The sequence below is a fragment of the Bos grunniens genome, chromosome 17 (assembly GCF_055505025.1).
Source record: "Bos grunniens cultivar Pamir isolate PY7600 chromosome 17, Bosgru_T2T1.0, whole genome shotgun sequence".
Lineage (NCBI taxonomy): Eukaryota > Metazoa > Chordata > Mammalia > Artiodactyla > Bovidae > Bos > Bos grunniens.
The window spans coordinates 40018294-40041051 of NC_141181.1; the positions used below are offsets into that span (position 1 = coordinate 40018294).

Sequence of the window (22758 nt, forward strand, 5' to 3'; positions counted from 1 at the left end):
TTTTAACTTAAAATTTTTGTCTTCTCTGAATTTTGAATAATTTATTCTTATTTTAGAAATCATTTTTAGGGTAGGTCAAATATACTTCAATAAAATATACATATTTAAAATTGCAAAAAAATCATTTAGGAATGAAGGAAGAATGAACATTTCTTTTCTCCTTTAATGTGAAAGATTAAAAGAGAGGGAATGGCTAAATTATAGCACATGGCAGATAAAAGATGCTGCTGATGCTGCTAAGTTGCTTCAGTTGTGTCCGACTCTGTGTGACCCCATAGACGGCAGCCCACCAGGCTCCCCTGTCCCTGGGATTCTCCAGGCAAGAACACTCGAGTGGGTTGCCATTTCCTTCTTCAATGCATCAAAGTGAAAGTGAAGTCGCTCTGTCATGTCCGACTCCATATTCTTGATGTTACATCATTTTTTAAAACATTTTAAACCAAATATTGTAACAATGATTTTAATAGTGATGATGACATCATTATTATTACATTGTGGCTGCCTGACAGGAACTTTCTCACTTTATCCTCCCAACCTCCCATGGCATTCATGGGATGCCATGAAGGTGCTATTATCCCCACTGCACAGATGAAGAGACAGCCGTACCAACGTCATGCTAGTCTCCCAATGTCTCATAAGCATGTGCTCGCTAATTTAATATTATATACATGCATATAAAAATTGTGGAATATAACAAAATCAATTATTACTTTTTAAGAATTATTTATTTTTAAATAAAAAACGATGAATATTTTTAATGATAAAGGGTACCAATCACAAAGGAGAATGATTATTATTTCTGAGCAATGCAAATAACAAGCAATTTTCATTGTTTAACATACTTTTCTATATTTTACATACTTTCTGCATAATCAACAAAGCTTTTTTACAGAAGTAGCAGCAGCAGTTCACATGGAAGAAATAGCATACTACAACATTGCTTCTTCCACTGAGTTGGTTGATATAAAAAACTAATTTTTTTATTCGTTTAGATCAAAAAGTTAAAATTCAAAAAGCATAGGCTTTTGTTGTAAGCAATTATGGATAGCTAAGTAAAATTTTTTTAATGCCAAAAACTACCTCCAAACTCATATCTTTAACACTGACCACAGGTTTGCGTATATTTGAAACATGTGGTTCTTGCCTGAAAAATATTTTTAATTTTTTTTCTTTTTACAGGACAGCAAGTTGTTCTCAGTCTCCAAATAATTTTAGGTGTTCTTTCTTATACTAATTTTTAGAGAACATAATTATATTGTTTATCTCCTAAAAAAGAAATATATCCTTGAGTTAAAACAAGTAGAGAGATAAAAAGAAAATGAATTTTGAAATGTACTATAATTAATCCTCTTGACTAAGGACTTAAAGAAATTAGAATAAATTTGATTTGAAATTCTTAGTGTCTAGACAGACATTTTTGGCATTTCTTCTGCAGCAAACTGAAATACCATCCAAAAATGAAAAACAAAAAAAAAAAGGAATCCCAAATTGAATTTCCAATATGGCCACACAGCACTGACATCGCAAAAGAAATACACTTTAGATGAAAACATTAATTATTTAATTAGCAAATTTATTTTTGCTTTAAGAAATTTTTAGATATAACATTAAATTCAAAGAAAAAATAGGTATGATAAAGCCAGTTGAAAATTTGTGAGTTGCCAACAAAGATCACCGACCCAACGGACGTGAGTTTGAGTAAACTCCAGGAGTTGGTGATGGACAGGGAGGCCTGGAGTGCTATAGTCCACGGGGTCACAAAGAGTTGGACAAGACTGAGCGACTGAACTGAACCAAGGTGTGTCTAGTCAAAGCTATGGTTTTCCCAGTTGTCATGTATGGATGTGAGAGTTGGACTATAAAGAAAGCCGAATGCCAAAAAATTGATGCTTTTGAACTGTGGTGTTGGAGAAGACTCTTGAGAGTCCCTTGGACTGTAAGGAGATCCAACCATTTCTTCCTAAAGTAAATCAGTCCTGGATATTCATTGGAAGGACTGATGCTGAAGCTGAAAATCCAGTATTTTGGCCACCTGATGCGAAGAACTGACTCATTTGAAAAGACCCTGATGCTGGGAAAGACTGAAGGCAAGAGGAGAAGGGGACAACAGAGGATGAGATGGTTGGATGGTATCACCAATTCAATGGTCATGAGTTTGAGTAAACTCTGGTAGTTGGTGAAGGACAGGGAGGCCTGGCGTGCTGCAGTCCATGGGGTTGCAAAGAGTCAGACATGACTGAGCGACTGAACTGAAATGAACACAATTGTTTTAGAGAGGTTTTATACTTTAAGACGGCTATTCACCCTGTATGATCTTGCCACTCTGATATGAAATAAAAACTCAACTAAGCTTTCTCTTATAAAAGGGCAAAAACAATTTATGTCACAAGATAAGTTTCTTTTGGGCATATGACCTCACAGCTTTTATTTAGTAAACATATTGAAAATGACAAAATGAAGTAAAGTTAACAGCTCTCACAGTCTCAGGAAAAGCTGAGTCTCACAGATTTACCTTAAGAGGTGAGCTCTATTTAAATTGGTACTCTGTGCTTGCAAGGGAGCTATACCTAACTGTTCACATAGGCATTCAAGTGTTCCCTATCTGCTGAAGGGTACAGTGCAGGGTTAAGCCATGCCTGGGTGTTTCTGGCAGGCCCAAGACTTAGGTGGGGGAGAGGGGACGAGGAGACAGAAAGTGGAAGAGCAGGAAAGGAAAAGAGAGACAGGCAGAGGGTGAAAAAAACAAACACATGGATGGGGAACAGAAAACCCGAGCCATCATCTGGTACCAAAAGACGTCTGCCTGGTTCTGCCTTTGTCCTACAAATCCAACAGGGGACAAGACTGGGAAAAGAAGCACACAGAAGGGAGCAGGATAGAGCACGGTGTTGGGGGCATCACGGGACCTAAACAGGCAGAGATAAACATCATTTGAAGTATGGTTTTAGTGCTCTATGATGACCTAGGGGTTGGATTGGGGTGCAGGGAGCCTCAAGAGAGAGGGGATATATGTGTTGTAGCTGATTCATGCTGTTAAACAGCAGAAACAACCCTGTAAAGCAATTACTCTCCAATAATAATAATAGAAAGAAGTGTCCAGTTGAATCCACTCACACTGTGTCTTCAAGATTGATCATGGGCTCCATTTTAACCACACTACCCAAGATGTATTTTTGGAACCCACTGAGAGGCCAGCAAATGAGGGTCAACCTGCTAAGGTTGCTTCCTCTCAGAATGGACACCACCTTTGTTCATTTCATTCAATCAATACTGATTATCTACAGTGTGCTCAGTGGAATGACACTCTTGTGGAGGTCATTTTATGGATAAAAAATGTGATTCTCACTGTTGACTTTCCCCAACAAGAGGAGGATGAGATATGTGCACTTTCTGACAAATAACATGACATTTTAACAGAAATACAGTAAAAATGCTATCTCAGATAAGCATTAAAATATCTAATTTTTTTCTCCAAGCCTATTCTAATAAGGAAGGAGGGAACTTAGGGTCTGAGAGGGATGTGGAAGCACAAGGATGACTCTTGAACCTGATTTATTTCATGTTCCTTTTACAGCATGCAGAGTGGCCTACAGAGTAAGAAAAGACTTTCTCTAGCAGACACTGCACCCATGACCCTCTCTGTACATCCGGAGTCTCATATCAGGAGCTACAGGAGCCTAATATTACCTTTATCAGAGTTTTCATTCTAATTCAGAGTTTTCTCCTGGCGTCTACTTTACGGACCATCACTCTGGGTTTCCTGCTGATTCCTTATCCAGCAAATACATGAACTCTCCTCCTAATATCCACCTCCTCTTTTCTTTTCCACACACTTCCAGATAAATATTCAATGTTACCTAGTATGTCTGACATTAGTTAAATACTCTGTAATATTAACTCATATAATATCTTTATCAATTACTCTGAAACATTTCTAAGCCTCCTGTATCATTTCAGTTCCATGATTACAAAATTTCTAATAAAAGGGGTTGGCCAATTACCAGGTGATAGCATAGTAGCTGAATTCTCAGAAATAACTTTCACTCGCACTTTAAGGACAGAGACAGACTCGGGTGCTGTAGTAACTTGTAGAAGGGCTTGGGTTGGGTGTCGGGGGCAAGACTGAGAAGGACAGAGAAATCCTTAACAACTTTTCTCTTTATTTTGACTCACAGGTTGGCTTTGTTTTTTGGGGGGGAATATAATTCTAAAGCTGAAATGTCATATATGACCCTCTTAAAAGAAACAATTTGAGATTTTGAGGCCAAATACTTTGAGATTTATTTAGCATTTTGTTTGCCTCTAATATGCCAAATAATTGAGAGCCGGCTATATTTAGAATGCTCCTCTGGCATTACATATTCAACACACTGAATTCATAGCCATTTTTTTTGTTCTCTATAGTGCTCACTGGAGGAATTATTTAGCAAAATTATTCTCTAGGTAAGACAATTTTATTTATAGCCATGGTCATTTTTCTTTTTAGTAAGTAAACCACTTAAAATTGAAAATTTAAATGAACACTACTTTACATTTATCAGACACTATAAAAATTCAATGATGTTCTTTTAGTATAAACTATTTTCAGATGTATTTCAGACTGTAGACTAATAAATACAGTGAGCATATAACATTAATTAAGTCAACTTTTTTGGTTTACTATATTAAATATTTTACCTTTCAAGGTCAGTTTTTAAGACATGGAATTATAAATATGCAATAATAATAAAAGCATCTTAAATTTGTTTTGCACTAATATAGAGGTTACCTGTTAAATTGATCAAATTATATTTCACATTTGGTCTCAATATACTCTCTAGTCTTTTATTAAATGCTTTTATATAATGAATATTAACATAATATCAATACTGACATTGTATTTTTCATTGGCAGTCATTTCTTAACTAGCAAATATTTTAACTGATTCAACTATGATTAATTTTCATGACTTCTAAAGTCAATTCCTTATCTTGCATGTATTTAAATAAAAACACCGTGTAACTGTATCACAGCAACTTTACTATAATCTCTATATAATTTCTGTTCATGATGGGCATTTCACTTCAATACTTTCTGTTGACTAGATTATCTATTATTGATGGCAATTTTTAGATATCATATTTATAGAACACCTGTTTTTTAATAGAACACATTTATGGAATGCTTAGTTTTGTGGAGTTCAAATAACTTTATGGGAGATTTATTTTTAATTTCCTGGAGTATGATAACACTAAAAGTCATAGTTGTACTTTAAAATCTTCTTTATAATTCTAAAAGATGACCTATCTATACAGGTCAAAAAAACCTTACCACAACTACATATGTAAGTGTTCTTTGTTAAGCGTAAGACATACATTTTTAATGACAATTTATACCTGGCAGTCATCCACCTTTGTCCTCATCACGCCTTTCATGTACTCCTTGTCCATGGTGGGGGAGACACCAAAACTATTTCCCATACAGAGTATTTCTGCTTTTCCATCTGGATAAGTCACTTCCACAGAACCATTCAGGATCACTGACCATGAGTCCAGCTAGTTTCAAAAAACAAAGACAAAGCAGAAAATAATCATGATCATGAAGCTGTAAATCCTGGAATGCTCCCTACAAATGATTTAGGTCTTTTATTTTAAAGAGGGAAAAATACCCCAAGTACAGATGACCATTCGCCAAGTTCACAGAACAAGAACTAAAGCTCAGCCATCTACCCACAGGTTTCCAGATGCCTGCACGGGGTCCACGGCATTCCACTTTCCTAATGACTGGGTATTCTAAAATGCCACAAGAGAAAAAAACTTCTTCTGTTCCCCAAAACACACATGTAAACAAGATAAAATGACCGCTATTGCCTTGATAAGAACATCATTTTGTTCTGACAAGAGGCATTACATTATAAACATTTAAACTGCAAAATCTGAAAAGCTAAAACCTCAAAATGTTTCTATCAATATCATCTAAATATTGCAAATAATAGAAAATAAAATAGTGGGTTTGGAAAAGACTGACACAACAATGAGTGTATCAAAATTCTGAGTGATGCAAACTTATTGTTGCTCATTGTTTTTAAAGAAGAAAGAGTTTTTGTTCATTGCTGCATTGAGCGAGCCTCACACAGAGACATTGTTAAGTGGTATAAATATTTCCTAACCTCTTCACCGTCGTTTAACACGATGGTCCCAGCTCTTTCCACCACAGCGAACACCATCACAGCACACAGCTCCCGCCTCACCGACATCGTCATGTTGGCAAAAGCAGGCAACTGGTGCATGAATTCCAGAAGTTGTTCTGAAAAGCAGAAGGTGCGCAAAGAAAATGACAACTAATTTCAAAAACAAGCGTTCAGAAAGAAGGCTCTGGGGTCCTTTCTTTTTAAATGCTCTACAATTCTGCCTGTTGAACAACACAATTACTTTAAATATCTTTAGCACACTGAATTTCTTGCAGGTATACAAAGAATTCTGTCACTGTGGAAAGGGTAACACTTCCTTGTTGATTCAGGAGCAATAGGACTCAGTGCGATTCAAATTCCAATGAAGAGATCAATAAACTTCAATGGGGGATTGCTACTGAAAATGAGCTGTGATCTTGTTAAGGTTTATTACAGGATGAAATAATAAGCTGAAATGAAACAGAGCACTGGGAATTCTCCAGAAAGTCAGCAGGTCCATTCTGGTGCCTCTGGGCAACTCGGTGCCCAAAACAGATGGCAGAAACAACCACCCTCACTCTAAAGATACTCCAGGATTTAGAAAGCAGGGAATATTTTCTGTGGATCAGACAAACCCAGAATCAATTAACATGCTCACAACATTATGTGATGAATGCAAATGAAATGCATGTGCTAATTCGGATCTCATAGACTGACAAAGTCTGCTCATTCTTCCCAGTGGCAATGCTGTGGACAAGCAGATTCTTTTCAATAAGAGCTCCTTTCTAAGTTCCTTCCTCCTCACCATGGCTCTATGAAATGCATGGTTTCTTTTTCATTTCACAAGGAGGAAATCGAGGCTCAAAGGCACACAAGGAGGAGGTGGCAGTGAGATGATTCAGGACTGTCTACCTCCATGCTCAGGCTGGACCTCACAGGTAATGATGAAGAGCACAGGGCATGTGTTAGATAGCGTGTGGACACTTACTGGCTGAATTACTTTGGGGAAGTCGATTCGTTCCCTTTAGACATGTTTCCCTCACTTGAAAAAGAGTAATATAATACCTACCTTCACTGGACAGTTCTGAGGATCAAATGCAATTCAGATGATAAAGTCCTCAGCAAAGAGTAAATACTCAACAAATGAGAACCACTATTATTGTCATTATTATATATATTATATGATTATATATTCAATATTATATTCATGGCATTGTTCAAACTTTTGGCTAAATGAAAATTTCACTCCATTTTCCTTGTCCTCACATACTGACATTGTCTCTATGCACATTCCTTCTGTTAGGATTTAATGACAAGTTTTATGTTGTTCGATATAGTTTGCTAATTGCAAAAGCAATGTATAATAATACAAAGATATATTTTATGAAAACGTTACATTCCTACAAGGTCAGACGAGGCGGTGTTTTCTGGTCTAGCTTGGTAATGTCTGTTCTGTGGAGACCCTACGTCATCCCTGCTGTGTAAGGCTTTTCATTATGGGGGTGGCTTTGGTAATCAGAAGAATAACAGTGGTAAGTGGTACCCAGGGACTCTGTCCAACAAGACAGTGCTCTTCAACCTGACCCAGACTGATATATCAGGACATCAACTGACTGTTGCAACCAGCATTTTTTAAAAAGAAGGAACAAGAGTATCAAAGTGCATCAATCACAGAAAGAGTTAAGTTTTATTCAGTGAAACTTTTATTCCTGGAATGAGTAGATGTGTTTGTGTTGTGTCATAAAATATACCTGAGGGCGGTTGTGAGGCAATTTTGAATATCACTGTAAAAGATAACCCACATCTACTATGTACCTACTACAGGAGGCAGGACTCCTTGCTTTACAAATGCATATGTTTTGATATGCAACATAAAGGCAGATGAAGCAATCGTGGTCCTCTGGCTGACACATCACAGTTAACACTGCTGTTACCACTCTCAGTTTTCTTTAGCTACCATCCCCCACTAGCTCTTGCCTGGAAAATCCCATGGATGGAGGAGCCTGGTAGGCTGCAGTCTATGGGGTCGCTAAGAGTCAGATATGACTGAGCGACTTCCTTTCACTCTTCACTTACATGCATTGGAGAAGGAAATGGCAACCCACTTCAGTGTTCTTGCCCAGAGAATCCCAGGGACGGTGGAGCCTGGTGGGCTGCCGTCTATGGGGTCGCACAGAGTTGGACACGACTGAAGTGACTTAGCAGCAGCTAATACTAGCCATTAAAATCACAGCTAAAATACAGGTATTAAAATCTAGCTATAATATACATTTTATTTTTTTCCCTCTCCTGGTAGGAGCTAAACTTCCTTGGACAAAGACGTATGATGTTAAGAAAAATAGGAGACTACAAATTAATTGTCAGAAATATTTTAAATTTAACATGTCTAGACAAAAATAAAAGTTAAAGTACCACCACATATGGTGGGTGAATATGAAGCATATGAATGTATAAAGCATACTCACTAATAGTTGCAATAATGATTTGAAGTGCTTGCATGGACATTTGTCTTATTTTTCAGCAGTGTCCTACTCCATTAATGGGTCATGAAATCAGTCCATGATATATGAGTAAGTGACTAACATTAATAAAATACAATGGGATAGAAAATATCTGTATATCACATATAATAAGGATAAATAACAAAGAAGACAAAGAAGATATAATAATAGTAAATACACATTTTTCTCCAAGTTCAATTGAAAAATTAAACACTTAACCAAACAATATGCAAGGGCTTTTAAAACTCTCAAGGATTCAATAATGATATCATCAGTTGTGTGATAACTTATTTATTACATGAGAGGATTATAAGAATCTAAAAAATAAAGAATTTATATCACCAATCTTTAAAAAAACATAATAATGTAAAATAGAAGCATTTGATTCAGGAGCTCAACATAAACCCTGATGTCACAGGAAACATACAGAGTTACAGGGGTCATGGCAGCTGAGGATTGAGAGCATGCGACAGGTAAGGAGATAGCTCCTAGGGTACGGGGAGAAGTTTTGTGGATGGAGAAAGAGAATCACTTTATTCTAAATGGCTTGCAAGACTCTGTCTGAATAATACATCAGTGTGACTTCATCAGGAAAAGAATAATCCTGTTTGTAAAAAATATTAGACGCTCAATAAAACATTTTTTCTACTCAATGTAACACAAAGAAAAGCCTAAAATCAACTTATAGACACCAGAAGCTTTAGCCATTTCAGAAAAATCCTTATCTTATTGCTTTGGTTTAATTTTACATAAGAAATAATTACGGTAAAACTTGTGGATTTGTGTGTGGGGTACCAAGTGAGGAGAAGAAAAAAAAAAAAAGAGTTCCTTGAAAGGGATCAAAGTAGTTTTCTACCTTTATATGTCAAGTCCTCAAAATCTTTAAAAAAAAAAAAAAAGTATTCAATAATTGAGTACCTATAGAGTTACAAGCTGGAGAGCAAACACGAATAATGTGTCTTTCTTCAAAGTACGGAAACAAAGGCACACCCAAGAATCTATGGAACCCCAAGGGGAAATTTTTTAATTCCTGAAATTTTAAAAACATATTTAAATATAAGCAGCTTGATTTGACTAAACTTAAAACACAAACACACCCCATCCCTTGAGTCGAGGAACGTGGTTAGGCAGAGAGGCGTTTAGACAAAGCATCAGTTACACAGATGTCTGCAGTTCATAAAAAAGGTGTCTGCTTTAACTAAATGCTGGAGAATGATTTAGATTTAACAACAGTAACGGCAAACAAGCCAAAGTGTTCTCACATGTGGCGATATTTAAAGGCGATGGAATATAAGATCCTCCAAGCCCTTGTGTAGATCAAACAATGCCATTATGCCTTATTGTTAATGACCAATATTTACTACTTTAAATAAAAATATATTTGATAGGAGTAAGCGTCTGAGTCATCACTGCTTACAAGTGTATTGGTATTCAACTACAAGTAATTCATCCAGGGATTATATCAACAAGCACCTTAAAATAATTAGCCTGGTATTCATTTGTAGGAATCAGCATAGATCTTGCTTTCTAGAAATTCTAGAAGAGAAAACTTCTCAGATATGAAGTGATTGCCTTAAATTTCCAGGAATGACATGCTTCATATATTTTACTAATCATAACTTTCTTCCATAACTATACTAAAATGAGCATATTCAAACAAGGATAACCTTCACATCAATCTGTTCATAAGCAATGTTTAATCTATTTTTTATAAACTCTATGAGCAAGAATTTTTAAGATGGCAAACCAAACACACTACTTCCAACTTCATTCTCTCTTTAAAGCTACAATAAAGAGACAATGAAAACGAAGTCAGATCTCAAACTCAAACTTATGGTTACCAAAGGGGAAATGTGGGAGGAAGTGATAAATTAGGAGTTTGGGACTGACATATACACATTACTGATATATGCATAAGTGGTTCACTTTGCCATACACCTGAAAGTACCACAACACTGTAAGTTGACTACACGCTAATAAAATTAAAAAAGAGAGAGAGAAATCACAAAGACAAAGAGAAGTGAAGAAGGAGAGTGAAACACATTTTGGACAGTGGAAATCAGGTGAATGTGAGTTATCAGATGCAAGGAAGCTAAACCCTAAGTCTTCAAGGATGACACAGGACCACTTGACTTCATGCTGCAGAAGCCTCAGAAGACTTGTGACTATGAGAGCCTTTAGACCAGAGAGTGGAGCAGGTGGAGGAGGAAGTGGGATAAAGTATGGAGGAACAGGGATAGGTATGTGAGAAGCAGCTACATCCTCCAACAGAAACCCAGTAACCCACAAAGGGTTACTGCAGAGGCACTTCTGCGCTGGAGGTACAGGCACAGCTGGCTCCTCCTTCCTCTCTTCCAGGTCTGAGCTTCCAAAAGGGCGCTGACAGTCCTTCATTCCTGCCACAGCCTCCTGTTCGGTGCGCACCCTGAGATTATGACCCCAACCCTGACTCTATTCCTCAGAGCCAGCAGGATCAGGGCCTCCATGCTTCATTTCCACTGGGCTGCCAGGACCTAGGAAACTCTCAGTCCATACAAGGTGCAGCCACATTAGCCAGTGACTGAGTGCTCACCCCACATAACAGTCATCTCTAAACAGCTGGCAATTTCTATCAGTGCTTTCAGTGGTATTTTAGAATACCTGGCTTTCCAACTTCAATTCCCTAGCATATGTACAGATCTTAAATGGTACAAGGTTCTCCTCATACATAATGTTTGGCTCCCTTCAAACACAAGAAACAAGCCACTCACATATAACAATGGCCGTACTGTCCTATATCTAATCCTACTAGACTCAGTTCCTTGAATTTCTTTCAAATACATATTGGCCCCCAAAGAGCTGGGGGCATGGAAGAGCAGATAATTGGGGCTCAGGCAAGGGTGTTATAGACTCCAGACCTGCAGGGCAGAGATGCTCTCAGAGGAAGCTGGTCTCACTCCCAGCATCTAAGGAAGAAGAAGGGTCTGGAAGGCAGAGTCAAACACTAAACAATCATCACACAATCAACTCTTATTCTGATGGCCAAGCTGGGTCAAGGGAACCTTGAGGAAGGGGAAAGCGACGCAAACCCACTTAGACCCATAATCTTAAGGCACACTTAAAGCCCCAACCCCTAGGCTCATGTGGGGCTCACTTGACATTCTGCTCACTTCTTCCTCTAGCCTCTCCTCTCTATGGAACCACAGAGAGAGCACAGTCACTTAAACAACAGCTCTACCAACTGCCACCCGACTGATATTCACACAGAGAGAAGCTCGAGCTTACTAGGAACAGTGCTCACAAGAAGATTAACGAATGTGATAATGTTTGGAAGATGACTTTGACTTTTTTATTTTATTTTTTTTGCCCTAGAGTAGGCTAAGAAACAGCTCATGTTGGAAGGTTTTCATTTGGGAAGTTTTATCAGTTGTGGCCTCTTGAAGCTATGGACTGAGTAAAATTAATTTTTTCAAAGATGTTTTCAACAATGTTAAGAGAAATGACCTTTTAAAGCCTAATATCCTTGGGCTCTGTTGCACCAGATAGTCTTACTTCTAAACTCTTTAAATTGCTCTGAGATTTGTTTTCTCACCCAGACTCACCAATGTCATCGTCTGTCCTATCAATGGGGTCCTTCTCCAGGCAGTCTCTCACGATGTCTCTGCTCATTAGAGGGTCTGAGGCCCTCTCGATGTCCTCTTCATCATCGTCGTCCTCAGAGTCCACTGCTGTTTCTGGCAACCCACTAAGGTCCATATCACCAGCCTCACTCTCTGTGGCCTTAAAACACACCAAAAATAAATAGATGGACGGATGGGCAGACAAGCTGTTTTTAAGTAAATCTTATGTATCCAAAAGAAATAAGCTTGTTTGAAACATTAAATTTATGATATGAATCTTTCCATAATTAAGCTACATGTATTCAACATTAACAAATATTCATGCACTGGGCACTATGTAAAATCATGACATCAACAAAATATGAGTGATTTTTATCTCATGGAATTTTTAGTTAGAATTAATGGTTTTATCACAATCATTTTGATTTCTTACCTGAGTTGTCACCTGGCATTTGAAACACAGTAGAATAAGAAAAAGACAGTACCAGTTTTCACTCTATTTTTCAAAGAGGATGGCTTAAACTAAGAGTGTGAGGGTGACAATTCTGAACAATTCCTTCCCCCAAAGAAAAGGTGTAGGTTTATTAATGCCAAGAAGACTGAACCACTTCTCTCTTACTAAGAGTCTTTATGAAAAAGTGAATCCCAAGTCAAAGGTAATTTAATAAATATGCAAATAAAACATTATTAGCTGATTACTCCAGTGTCCACTTTCTAACTATAAAACACCAAAGGTGTGAAAGACCCTACATGTCTATAGGTGACAGTCTTTCTTCCCATTCCTCAACACTGCTGACGGCAGCACCAACCAAATTTCAAGTAATCAAGATCAAGAAAGAATGAAGCAAAAGTAAAATTATTTGCTCAGGAATGTCTTAAGGAGCCAGGTATAACAGGAATGAAAAGAAGGAAGAACATCTAAGTATACTGATATCTTTAGTCATAGCTGGAAATTGGTAGCTACCCTCTGCGGCTGAAAAAAGTGTTGTTAAAAAAATATGCAATGATCCAATCTCTTAAATTTTTTAGAACTATCTTTTTTAATTCTAGAGAGAGACTCTTATCAGGTCTAACATGGTTCTGTGATTAAAAACAGAAATATTTAGCCTGTATATATATATATATATATAGCCTGAATAAATATAAAAATATTTAGCCTGAATCAAGACTCACAGGTTTCAAAACAGTCTCTTCTGTTGGCTATCTCAAGCCTACAACCATCATCCTTGAAGGTTGTTCTATACGTTTTTGTGATGCTCATCTCAACAACAGTACATATGTGTCATATGTACTTATCTGTACTTATATATGTCATCCTCGCCTTATTTGACATTAGGTACCCAGATTTCACTAATTGCTTAAGAATAGTAAGAATGAGTACAATTAAATATTAACTGTATCAATCTCGAGCATCATAAACATGGCTTTCCAGAAAAAATAAGGAACTCTTAGAAACACTTTATTATAAAACTATTAATTTTGTAGAAAACATAAAGTCTACCAGCTTCAGATAACTCATAGCCCATATGACTTTCAAAGACACTAAGACATCTTATATTTAAGAATAAGCAAATACATATTAAAATATATAAACAAAAGAAGAAAATATAAAATGTTGAACCCAATAAATAAAAAGCCAACACCAAATACTGACAATATGCCAGGAACTGTTCCATGTGCTTCACATGTATTAACTCATTTAATCCTTCAAAAAAGTCCTATGAAGTAAGTGCCATCATCCACATTTATTATTCTCCAAACATTCAGGTAAAGAGAAATTATTTTTCCAAGACTGTGTTGCTGGTAACTGTGGAATCAAGAACAGAACCAAGAACTCTGGCTCCCAAGTCACAACTACAACCTAATCTGTTTCTGTATAAGAGATACTTAATACATGAATGCACCTTATAGAAGGATTTATATATGTATTTTTCTATCATTTAGCTTAAGTCAACATAAATAAATTGTATTATTTTCTTATCAACAAAATTTCCCCTTTCTAAAGTCTTAGTTTATATTATAGAACATACTATTTAATTCTATATTTTGAAGCAACACAAGCATGTGTTAATATTTTCTAAACTTTAACAAAAAGAATTTCAATCTTTAGGTATAATCTCCTGAACTAAAATATATACATTATAAGAAAAACATAAGGGGAAAATAACTGAAGACAGAATAAATGAAAATGGAAAACCCAACCCCTACAAAAGCTCTTTCAGCAGTGGCCTCTGAAAGAGCAGTTGAATACTGCTGCTCGTGTTAGAGCACGTGAGCAGAGATGCTCCTCCAGGTCGAAGAGCAAGAAGGCCTTGCCACCAAGGCTAGAGAATTAATTGTGTAGTGCTCAGCAGTACATCTCTAATTTATGATGTTTTAAAAACATGGAATTCTAGTTGACTTACAATGTTGAGTTAGTTTCAGGTGTACAGCAAAGGGATTCAATTATATGTATGTTACATATTTAACAATATATAATACATATAACATATATAAATCATTTATATATATATATCATATATAATTTATTCATATATATACACACACACACACATACATACACATATACATATTCTTTCTCATATTCTTTCCAGTGATGGTTTATTACAGGATATTGAAATACAGTTCCTAGTGCTGCAGAATAGGACCTTGTTGTTTATCTATTTTATGTATAGTAATTTGTATCTGCTCATATTTCTGACTTAAATTGTCTCTAGATTTTAGAATGAAACTGAAGCAGAACCGAGTGTGATATGGCATGCCAAGGCTGTGAGCAGAGAAACTAGGCCAATATTGTTGTTATCATCACCTTATTCCTAAAGCCTAGAAATGTGACAATTTGTTAATGCTTGCTATGATCACATTTCATCCCAGCTTCATCTTAACATTGGTGATTATTAGTCATCACCTCATATTTTCAAGTATACAGTCCTCTATATCCACATTCTTTAATATCAGCCTGGAGTGAAGAGGTAGTACTAAAGATGGAAATAAGAACAAAACATTTTAAAATAATATACAACTGGAGGCTTTTTAAAATTTTTGAACACTTAACATATGGTAGGGGAGAAGTATATTTTATACCATCCCAAAGAAGTCATTACTATCATTTAAATGAATTCTATTTAAGTCTTAAATAGAACAGATTTTCCAGTGTGAGTTGGATTAATCTCTGCAAAACTGAACCCCCACCCTACCTGTGTAAACAATCATTATTAGTTGTTTTCTAGTCCTGCTATGTGTATTCCATTCTTTAAGAAACTATTCATAAAATAACATTCATGAAACCAGTAACTTAGATTATTTTTATTTGAAATAAATATTCCTTTCAAACTAAAATATATATCCCTCTTATATTAAAATACTACAAAATTCCTTTTAGGGATACATCTTAAATAGAACTTGAACAGATTTTTAGGAATCTATTAACTTCACGAACAATGAGTCACTTGGAGACTGAGCTGAGTTATACGTTTAGTGAATGCTGACTGGCCAACAGGATGAGAGGGCTAAACTTGAGGGCCCAGAACTGAGGGGTCACTGGATTTATTTCGGCTGAATGAGCAGACAAACCAGGGGTCAATAGTTCAAATCCCGGCTCCAGCATTCATCGCGTGACTGTAACACAGTCCCTGAACCTCTACAGACCCAGTTTTGTCATCAGTAAGCTGGAGTTGTATCTCATCATTCATAGGACTGTTCTTGGATCAAACAACAGGAAAGGGAGCCAGTTACAGACCACATCAAAATGCCCTACCTCAAGGGGACAAGTTTCCACCTCTGTGCCTGCATCCCTTTACCTGGCCCCACCCTAGCAATGAGCCTTGAATAAAATTTACACTGGCAGAATTTGTCCTAAAAAAGAAAAAAATTTTGTTAAATATTCCAGACCCTTACATATTGTAAAAATCTCTCTCAGGCTAACGGCACCCCTTAAGTTCTGGCTAAATGACTCACACAGTAATTATAAAACCAGTGATCCTATAGTGAATGACTACCATGTATGCAGCACTACATCTGATGCTTTTAGTACATAATAATTAATCCTCATAACAATTCAGCAAATCAGGATTATTACCACTATTTTTCAGATGAGAAAACATGAAGGGAAACTAAACTGTTCAAAACAAAACCTAGTAATTGTGCAAGTAATCAAAATCAGGTTCAACTAACACAAACTACTAAACACTTTGTACTTTAATACTTCGCCAAGTTTTCTAAATAGACTGTATTCATAAAGAAAACAGTTAAAATATAATACAGCAATAAAATGTGTTCTGCTTTGCTTGGTCATAAAACACAAAATGTTTAAAAAAATTTTACATACAAATATTTATTTGTATGTAAACATAAACAAAACACCTGCTATTTTCTATCTTACTCCAAAATACAATACTACTGAGATTTATGCTAGTCTTTAAACCCTTTCATTCTAAATAAAGATATGCATACACTTTATATGTAAAAGATATCTGAGTAATTTGGGATTAACATATACACACTACTATATATAAGATAGATAAACAGCAAAGACCTACTGTATAGCACAGAGAACTATATTTAGTGAGTGAACTGCTTTGCTATACACTTGTAACAGATTTCCCAGGTGGCACTAGTAATAAAGAACCTTTCTGCCAATGCAGGAGACATAAGAGATGTGGGATCAATCCCTGAGTCGGGAAGATTCCCTGGAGGAGCGCATGGCAACACACTCCAGTATTCTTGCCTGGAGAACCCCACAGATAGAGGAGTCTGGAAGCTACAGTTCATGGGTTGCAGAGTTGGACATGACTGAAGTGATTAGCACACATGCGTACTTCAATAAAAAAGAAATAAAAGGCATCTGATTATATTGGTCTCAGGAGCAAGAATAAAGTCACTTAGTCAAATAACTCCTGTCCTAAATTAACTTATCTTCCATAAGTAAAACACAGATTTAGGTGCATATTACAGGGGCTTCCCTTGTGGCTCAGCTGGTAAAGAATCCACCTGCAATGCAGCAGACCTGGGTTCAATCCCTGGGTTGGGAAGATCACCTGGAGAAGGGAAAGGCTACCTACTCCAGTATTCTGGCCTTGAGAATTCCACGGACTGTATAGTCCATGGGGTCGCAAAGAGTTGGACACAACTGAGCGACTTTCATTACAGTTAAATAGTAATAGTCTCAAAAAACAGTAATATTCTCAGATCAATATTGAAAACTCTGATTTATTAAATCAAACATATACTTGTTATTATGAATACAGTTCTTAAAACTAGTTTATTTTGCATTTTTAAGGATATCAAGTAAATGAAAAAACTGAGGAAATATTAAACGTCATAAAGATCTAGAGAAGAATTAATTTAAAACCAAAACAATATAACTACTACATTGTTATCATTAAGTACTTAAAAATGATTTACAAAAAAAGTTTTTGCTTATTAAATATCCATCATTCACACATATCCTTATGTTTGAGGGCTGCTTAATAAGTAATTTTGATGGAAATAAATTTTGTGAGAATTTCAAACATACATATTTAACCCAAAGTCAGATTCTGATATAAAGTTAGGCTAGAAAGTTATATTGATGCTAAATTTAACTGAGATAACAAAGTAAGTAGGCACTGCAGACAAAACCATGTATGTGCAGAAAATATGAAAATGTATTTGGAAATAAGTATATTTGCATTAAGTCCAGTTTGTTCATCATAATTTACGCTGTTTCTAATTTTATACTAGGAATGCTTTTCTATAGGACACATACTTAAAAGACCAATTCTTTAAATCTCTTAATGGAAATTGTTAGGTTTCTTTTCAAGACCTACAATCCTAACAAGTGTAAAAATGCCTATAAATATTTATTATAAGTAAGAAAGTCTGTGCTAATTTGATAGGATAAATAGCTTCATGTTTAAATCTTTATATACTCAATTACTTATGTCTTAAATATTTATTTAAGGTATGGACATTTGCATGTTCTTGTGCAAATTACTACTCCTGCCTTTGAATACTGTTATAAAGTATTTTTCTTATTAATTTGCATAAGTGAGTTAATAGCCTGATTTTATATCTTTGTCTCAATTGACCTTTTAATTATTAAAATTTTTGATCATTCACTATACCATTAAGAGTTTGCTAAATTTTTAGTTTATCTGGAATGTAATCTTAATTGTGATATAAAGTAAGGTTATAATGTGGGCCCCCGAGACCATTTTTGAATAACCCATCACTTCATTATTTGTGAGGTTTCCTCCATTACATATCACATCCTTACTCATGAATCTCATTTTGCTTGAAGTCTCTGTTCCACTGATCTATTTTCATACACTTATTTCCAACCCACTTAAGTCATTGTTCTGATAATCACACCATTTAACCAGGACCTTATCATGGCTGGAAACTGTCCTGTCTCATGTTACCAACTCTGGCATTCTGCTTTCTATCATAACCTCCTACTCTTCCACTTGCTTCCATTCCCTTCTGAGGCAGCTATCTGTCCAAACACATATGATCCTCAGTCTTCCAGACTCTACCTCCTTCACGCTCTCATACTCCACCTTCAATTCCCTAGTCTAACACTACAATCCCATTCATCCAACACATCTTTCCTGAATGCCTATGGTTTCCTGGTGCTATTCCAGGCTCTAGAGAGAAGGTGGAGACAAGATAGAGATGTTCCTGCCTTATTCTGGGGGGACAGACATAACAAATTAGAAAGTAATAACTGTTTCCATTAAAGCTTAAAAAAAAAGACCAGCCAGGAAAGGAATCAAAATGTAGGATCTACTTTTCAGAGAGTAATAAGGAAAGAATTCTCTAAGAAGATGGTCCTTAAAAATGAAGGCTGAAAAGGCCATAAAGCTAGGAGAAAACATCCTGGACAGAAGGACTGCAAAAACAAAGCCCTGCATTAGAAAGAGCTGGACGTGCAGCTCCATCCGTCTTTCTGCTACATTTATTTAATAAGGCGTCAATCCCAGGGGAAGCCAAATCTTTGCTTTCTTTGTGCTTGCTGTGAAGAAAATTATTATCAGGGCAGAGGGAAATCACTCTGTATTTGAGTTCACCAACTCAATTGAGCTTCTAATGCTCTGGTCAATTTGCTCCCCTGCTCTCTGAAACTATTACTTCAAAATGTGTCTTTCCATGAATCTATCTGCCAACCCTCTTACTCTGAACAAGGGAATTCAGGTACAGCAGACACAAACTCCCCACTCCAAATCCCCTATTTAAACAGAGGACACTTCTTTTCTTAAAGCTAGTGACTCCACCTTGCTCTTGAATTCCTCCTCTCCAACCCTCTCGGAAAAATTATTCTACCCTTTTCTCTCCTGCACACAGCATTTCATTCCAACCTCTTTGTATCCACCTCATGAGCATTTAGACCACTCCATCATGACAGCTTTCTCCCAAGTCAGAACTGTACAAAGGTGGAAGGGGTTGCGATGGGAGCTGGTTGTCCATCACTGGAACTGTTCAAGAATCAACTGGATGCTTGATTGACAGGAAAGGAGTAGGGGATTCAAACAGAAGACTGGTCACTGAACCTGGTGCCTCTGCCAGGTTTCTTCCCACTTTAAGAATTTCTGATTTAAAGACAACAGAAATGGTGTCCTGGGGATCTTTAGTTAACGTTAGTCTTATATAATCAGTAGCCAAATCCTTGGATATAACCATGGATTTTTCCTTATGTAGGATGTAAACTTAACAGGATACATGCCTGTCATCAAGTTTGAAATGAATGGCCTTGAAATGCAACAAAAATAAATCAAAATACACAGGAGTCTTCTTTTCCAACTACATCCCCAAATAAAGTCAAACTGCAAGCTGTAAACACCAACCCCCTCAGAGCAAGGTGGAGTTCTCACCGTGGTCTGGATCTTCAGACATCCTGACTGGGGGGTGGGGGGATGAAGGAGGCAGCAGAACTACCATCAGGTATCTCTGCACACCTTTTCCCAACCTACCCAAGGTAATAACACATAAGCTGAAGTTCCCCTCAGCACATGCCTCCATAAAGGATATAGACAACTCACTTCATTCTTACTATAAATTGACCTTCTGGGCACTCTGTTCAGGCTGATACTATACCTGAAGAAAACAGGAGCAACTTCTATGATCTCAATCTGTGTTCTTACTAAAGATCTTCAAAGTGTACGATCATCTCAAAGTGTAGAAGGCAAAGGCTCTATCATGATGTTTTAATTAACACAAGCCAAAGCAAGACTTTTACTTACACTGTTCATTGTTCTATTGTAAGGAATACTCTTGAATAAACATTAAAAAAAAAAAAAATCAACTTCTAAAAATAGGTATTATGGGGGGGAGTGGGGAATGAAAATGAGATTACTTCTGAAAGATTTAATTACAAGTTAACATATAATGCATCAAAGTAGAAGTTTGAAAAGTTACTTTAAAGAGTCAGATAATTATATTTCTTTTTGCAAAATTTTTTTATAAAGTTCATAAATCAGCCAAGAATCTGCAAATAACTGCATTCGTGGCTTTCACTTATTAGTCCGTGAGCTCTCCACAACACTTCTGAATTACAGAAAAGTGGGTACCTAGTGTGTCCTGAAAAGAAAATTAATTTTGTAAGAGCTACTAAATTTAAGACTTAGAAAGAAATGTTTTGCCTGGACAGTATTCTGTTTAGTTACTTTTAGTTAAGTTGTTGTTGTTGTTGCTTTAAATAGAAACTGAGCATCATTTGAATACATCGACTATAACATTTCCAAGAAAGGTTCCTTTATGGACATCTCATATCACAATTCCTAAGGAGACAAAAATTATACTTTATAAGGTAAGTACTATTATGTTCTTTTGTCTGAAACCATCCAAAATTTCATATTAGCTGTGTGTACTGAGAGACTACCAAAAACAGGACCTTTTTTTTTTGCCTATTTTAGTCACTTTTCCTAAATTTGCATTTTCTAATCAAATGAACTCTACCTTGAAAACTAAAATTGTTTTGCTTTGAAAATGTTTTTGAAATTCCATAGTTCTAGTTTCTTTTCTATCCATAAGTATCATAAGAATTCATTTTAAACAAATAACCAAGTCTACAGTTAGTAAAAATAACACAAGAAAAATAATTCAGTGATCCAATCTTAATAATCTCTTCCTTTTGTCATACCCAAGGCTTTATTAAGAAAAACTTAGCATGGAAGCATAATAATGATGTCTCCCCCTACAATTTTAGTCAAGAAAGAGGCATAAACCTAGTACGTCTATAGTCAAATTATTAAAATATTTACTAATATTTTGGTCAAGGAAAACATTTCCATTGCGACCACTCTATTTAAAATTCTGGTAACAGGGCCTAGCAGAGGCAAATACAATCAGACTGTAATCTGACTTCCTAAAACAAACGTACAACATACTATATGTCTGTGTGAAGCATAAACAGTAACATTTATGTCCACTTGTGCACATATAATATAAACACATATATTTACCTTACAGATTCCATCAATGAAGAATCACAGAACTCCTCAGAACACATGAAAATGAAGCAAATGATAGGGAAATACCTTCCTACCTGGTAGATATCAGAAAGACTGCTGCTTCCAGAATCACTAGTGATGCTACATCCTGAGTGGCTGGAGGAGACGTGGGTCACCTGTGGGTGGAGACTGTCAGTGAGGTGTAGCTTTGTGAAATCTGCAGGAAGCTGGGGAAGGAGCAGGAGACACCAAGTTACAACTGGAATCAAGAACTCTAAGAAGACATTTAAAAATCATATTATACTCTATTTCACACCATTTAGCCAAAAGTACTATGAAGTTCCTTCCTTTTTTAAGTTCAAAATTACTAAACACTGTCCTATTTACCAAAAATCACAAAATTAAGCTTAAGGGCATTCAATGAGCCTTAAATCATATTCAATTCAATGCTTAAATAGGTGGGTTTAGTGCTTAAGATTAACTTGGTAAGTACTGAATCCAATGGGCTACAATTTTCAAATTATACATCAATGAGCAAATTAGTCTACTATTATTTGTCAGCCAGCACAAATGCAACTTTGTGGCAAGAGACAGCCTAAATAAGAAAACAGATTTGAGGTTCATGTATGCCCCAGTGACATTTAAGGGTTAAAAAGATGAGGATCTTAGAACTGAGGAAGTGTATGGTTACACAAGTTACTATGCAGGCACTATGGAGAAAACAGAAAAGAATGCTCTCAGAGAATGCAGAATCGAGAAGGTTATGGACAGCATTCATCTATCTCTACACAAACACATAAAAATCAAGATTCTACTCGTTCATGATTAGACTTCACATACAAACTGCCTCTATTGAACAGATTTACTAAGCGTTCCTCAAACGTTTCTATCAGTTCCCATATAGCAGAGAAAATGCACTGAAAAAGGAAACATTCACACATTTACCCATTCAACAAGTATTTACTGAGCCCCTTTCCTCTTACTATGTGCTAGTCAGTAAATGAGATGCTAAGAAAATGCTCCCTGTAAGATCTTAGACTCCTATAAGTTATTATTAATTCCTTTGAATTCAAAAAGGGTGC

The 22758-nt window shown here is 36.2% G+C and overlaps 1 protein-coding gene across 19 annotated transcripts in view; it reads right to left on the reverse strand.

The window, feature by feature from the left end:
- RAPGEF2 (Rap guanine nucleotide exchange factor 2) overlaps positions 1–22758 on the reverse strand; it is a 273052-nt gene that overhangs the window by 34150 nt on the left and 216144 nt on the right. For all 19 annotated transcript variants that reach the window (XM_086346931.1, XM_086346917.1, XM_086346920.1 and 16 more), the window contains 4 exons: positions 21772–21903; positions 12231–12408; positions 6149–6285; positions 5376–5534 (listed from right to left, as the gene is read on the reverse strand). In XM_086346931.1, coding sequence (XP_086203057.1) covers positions 5376–5534; positions 6149–6285; positions 12231–12408; positions 21772–21903 — 606 coding nt within the window. The remainder of the gene's footprint in view (positions 1–5375; positions 5535–6148; positions 6286–12230; positions 12409–21771; positions 21904–22758) is intronic.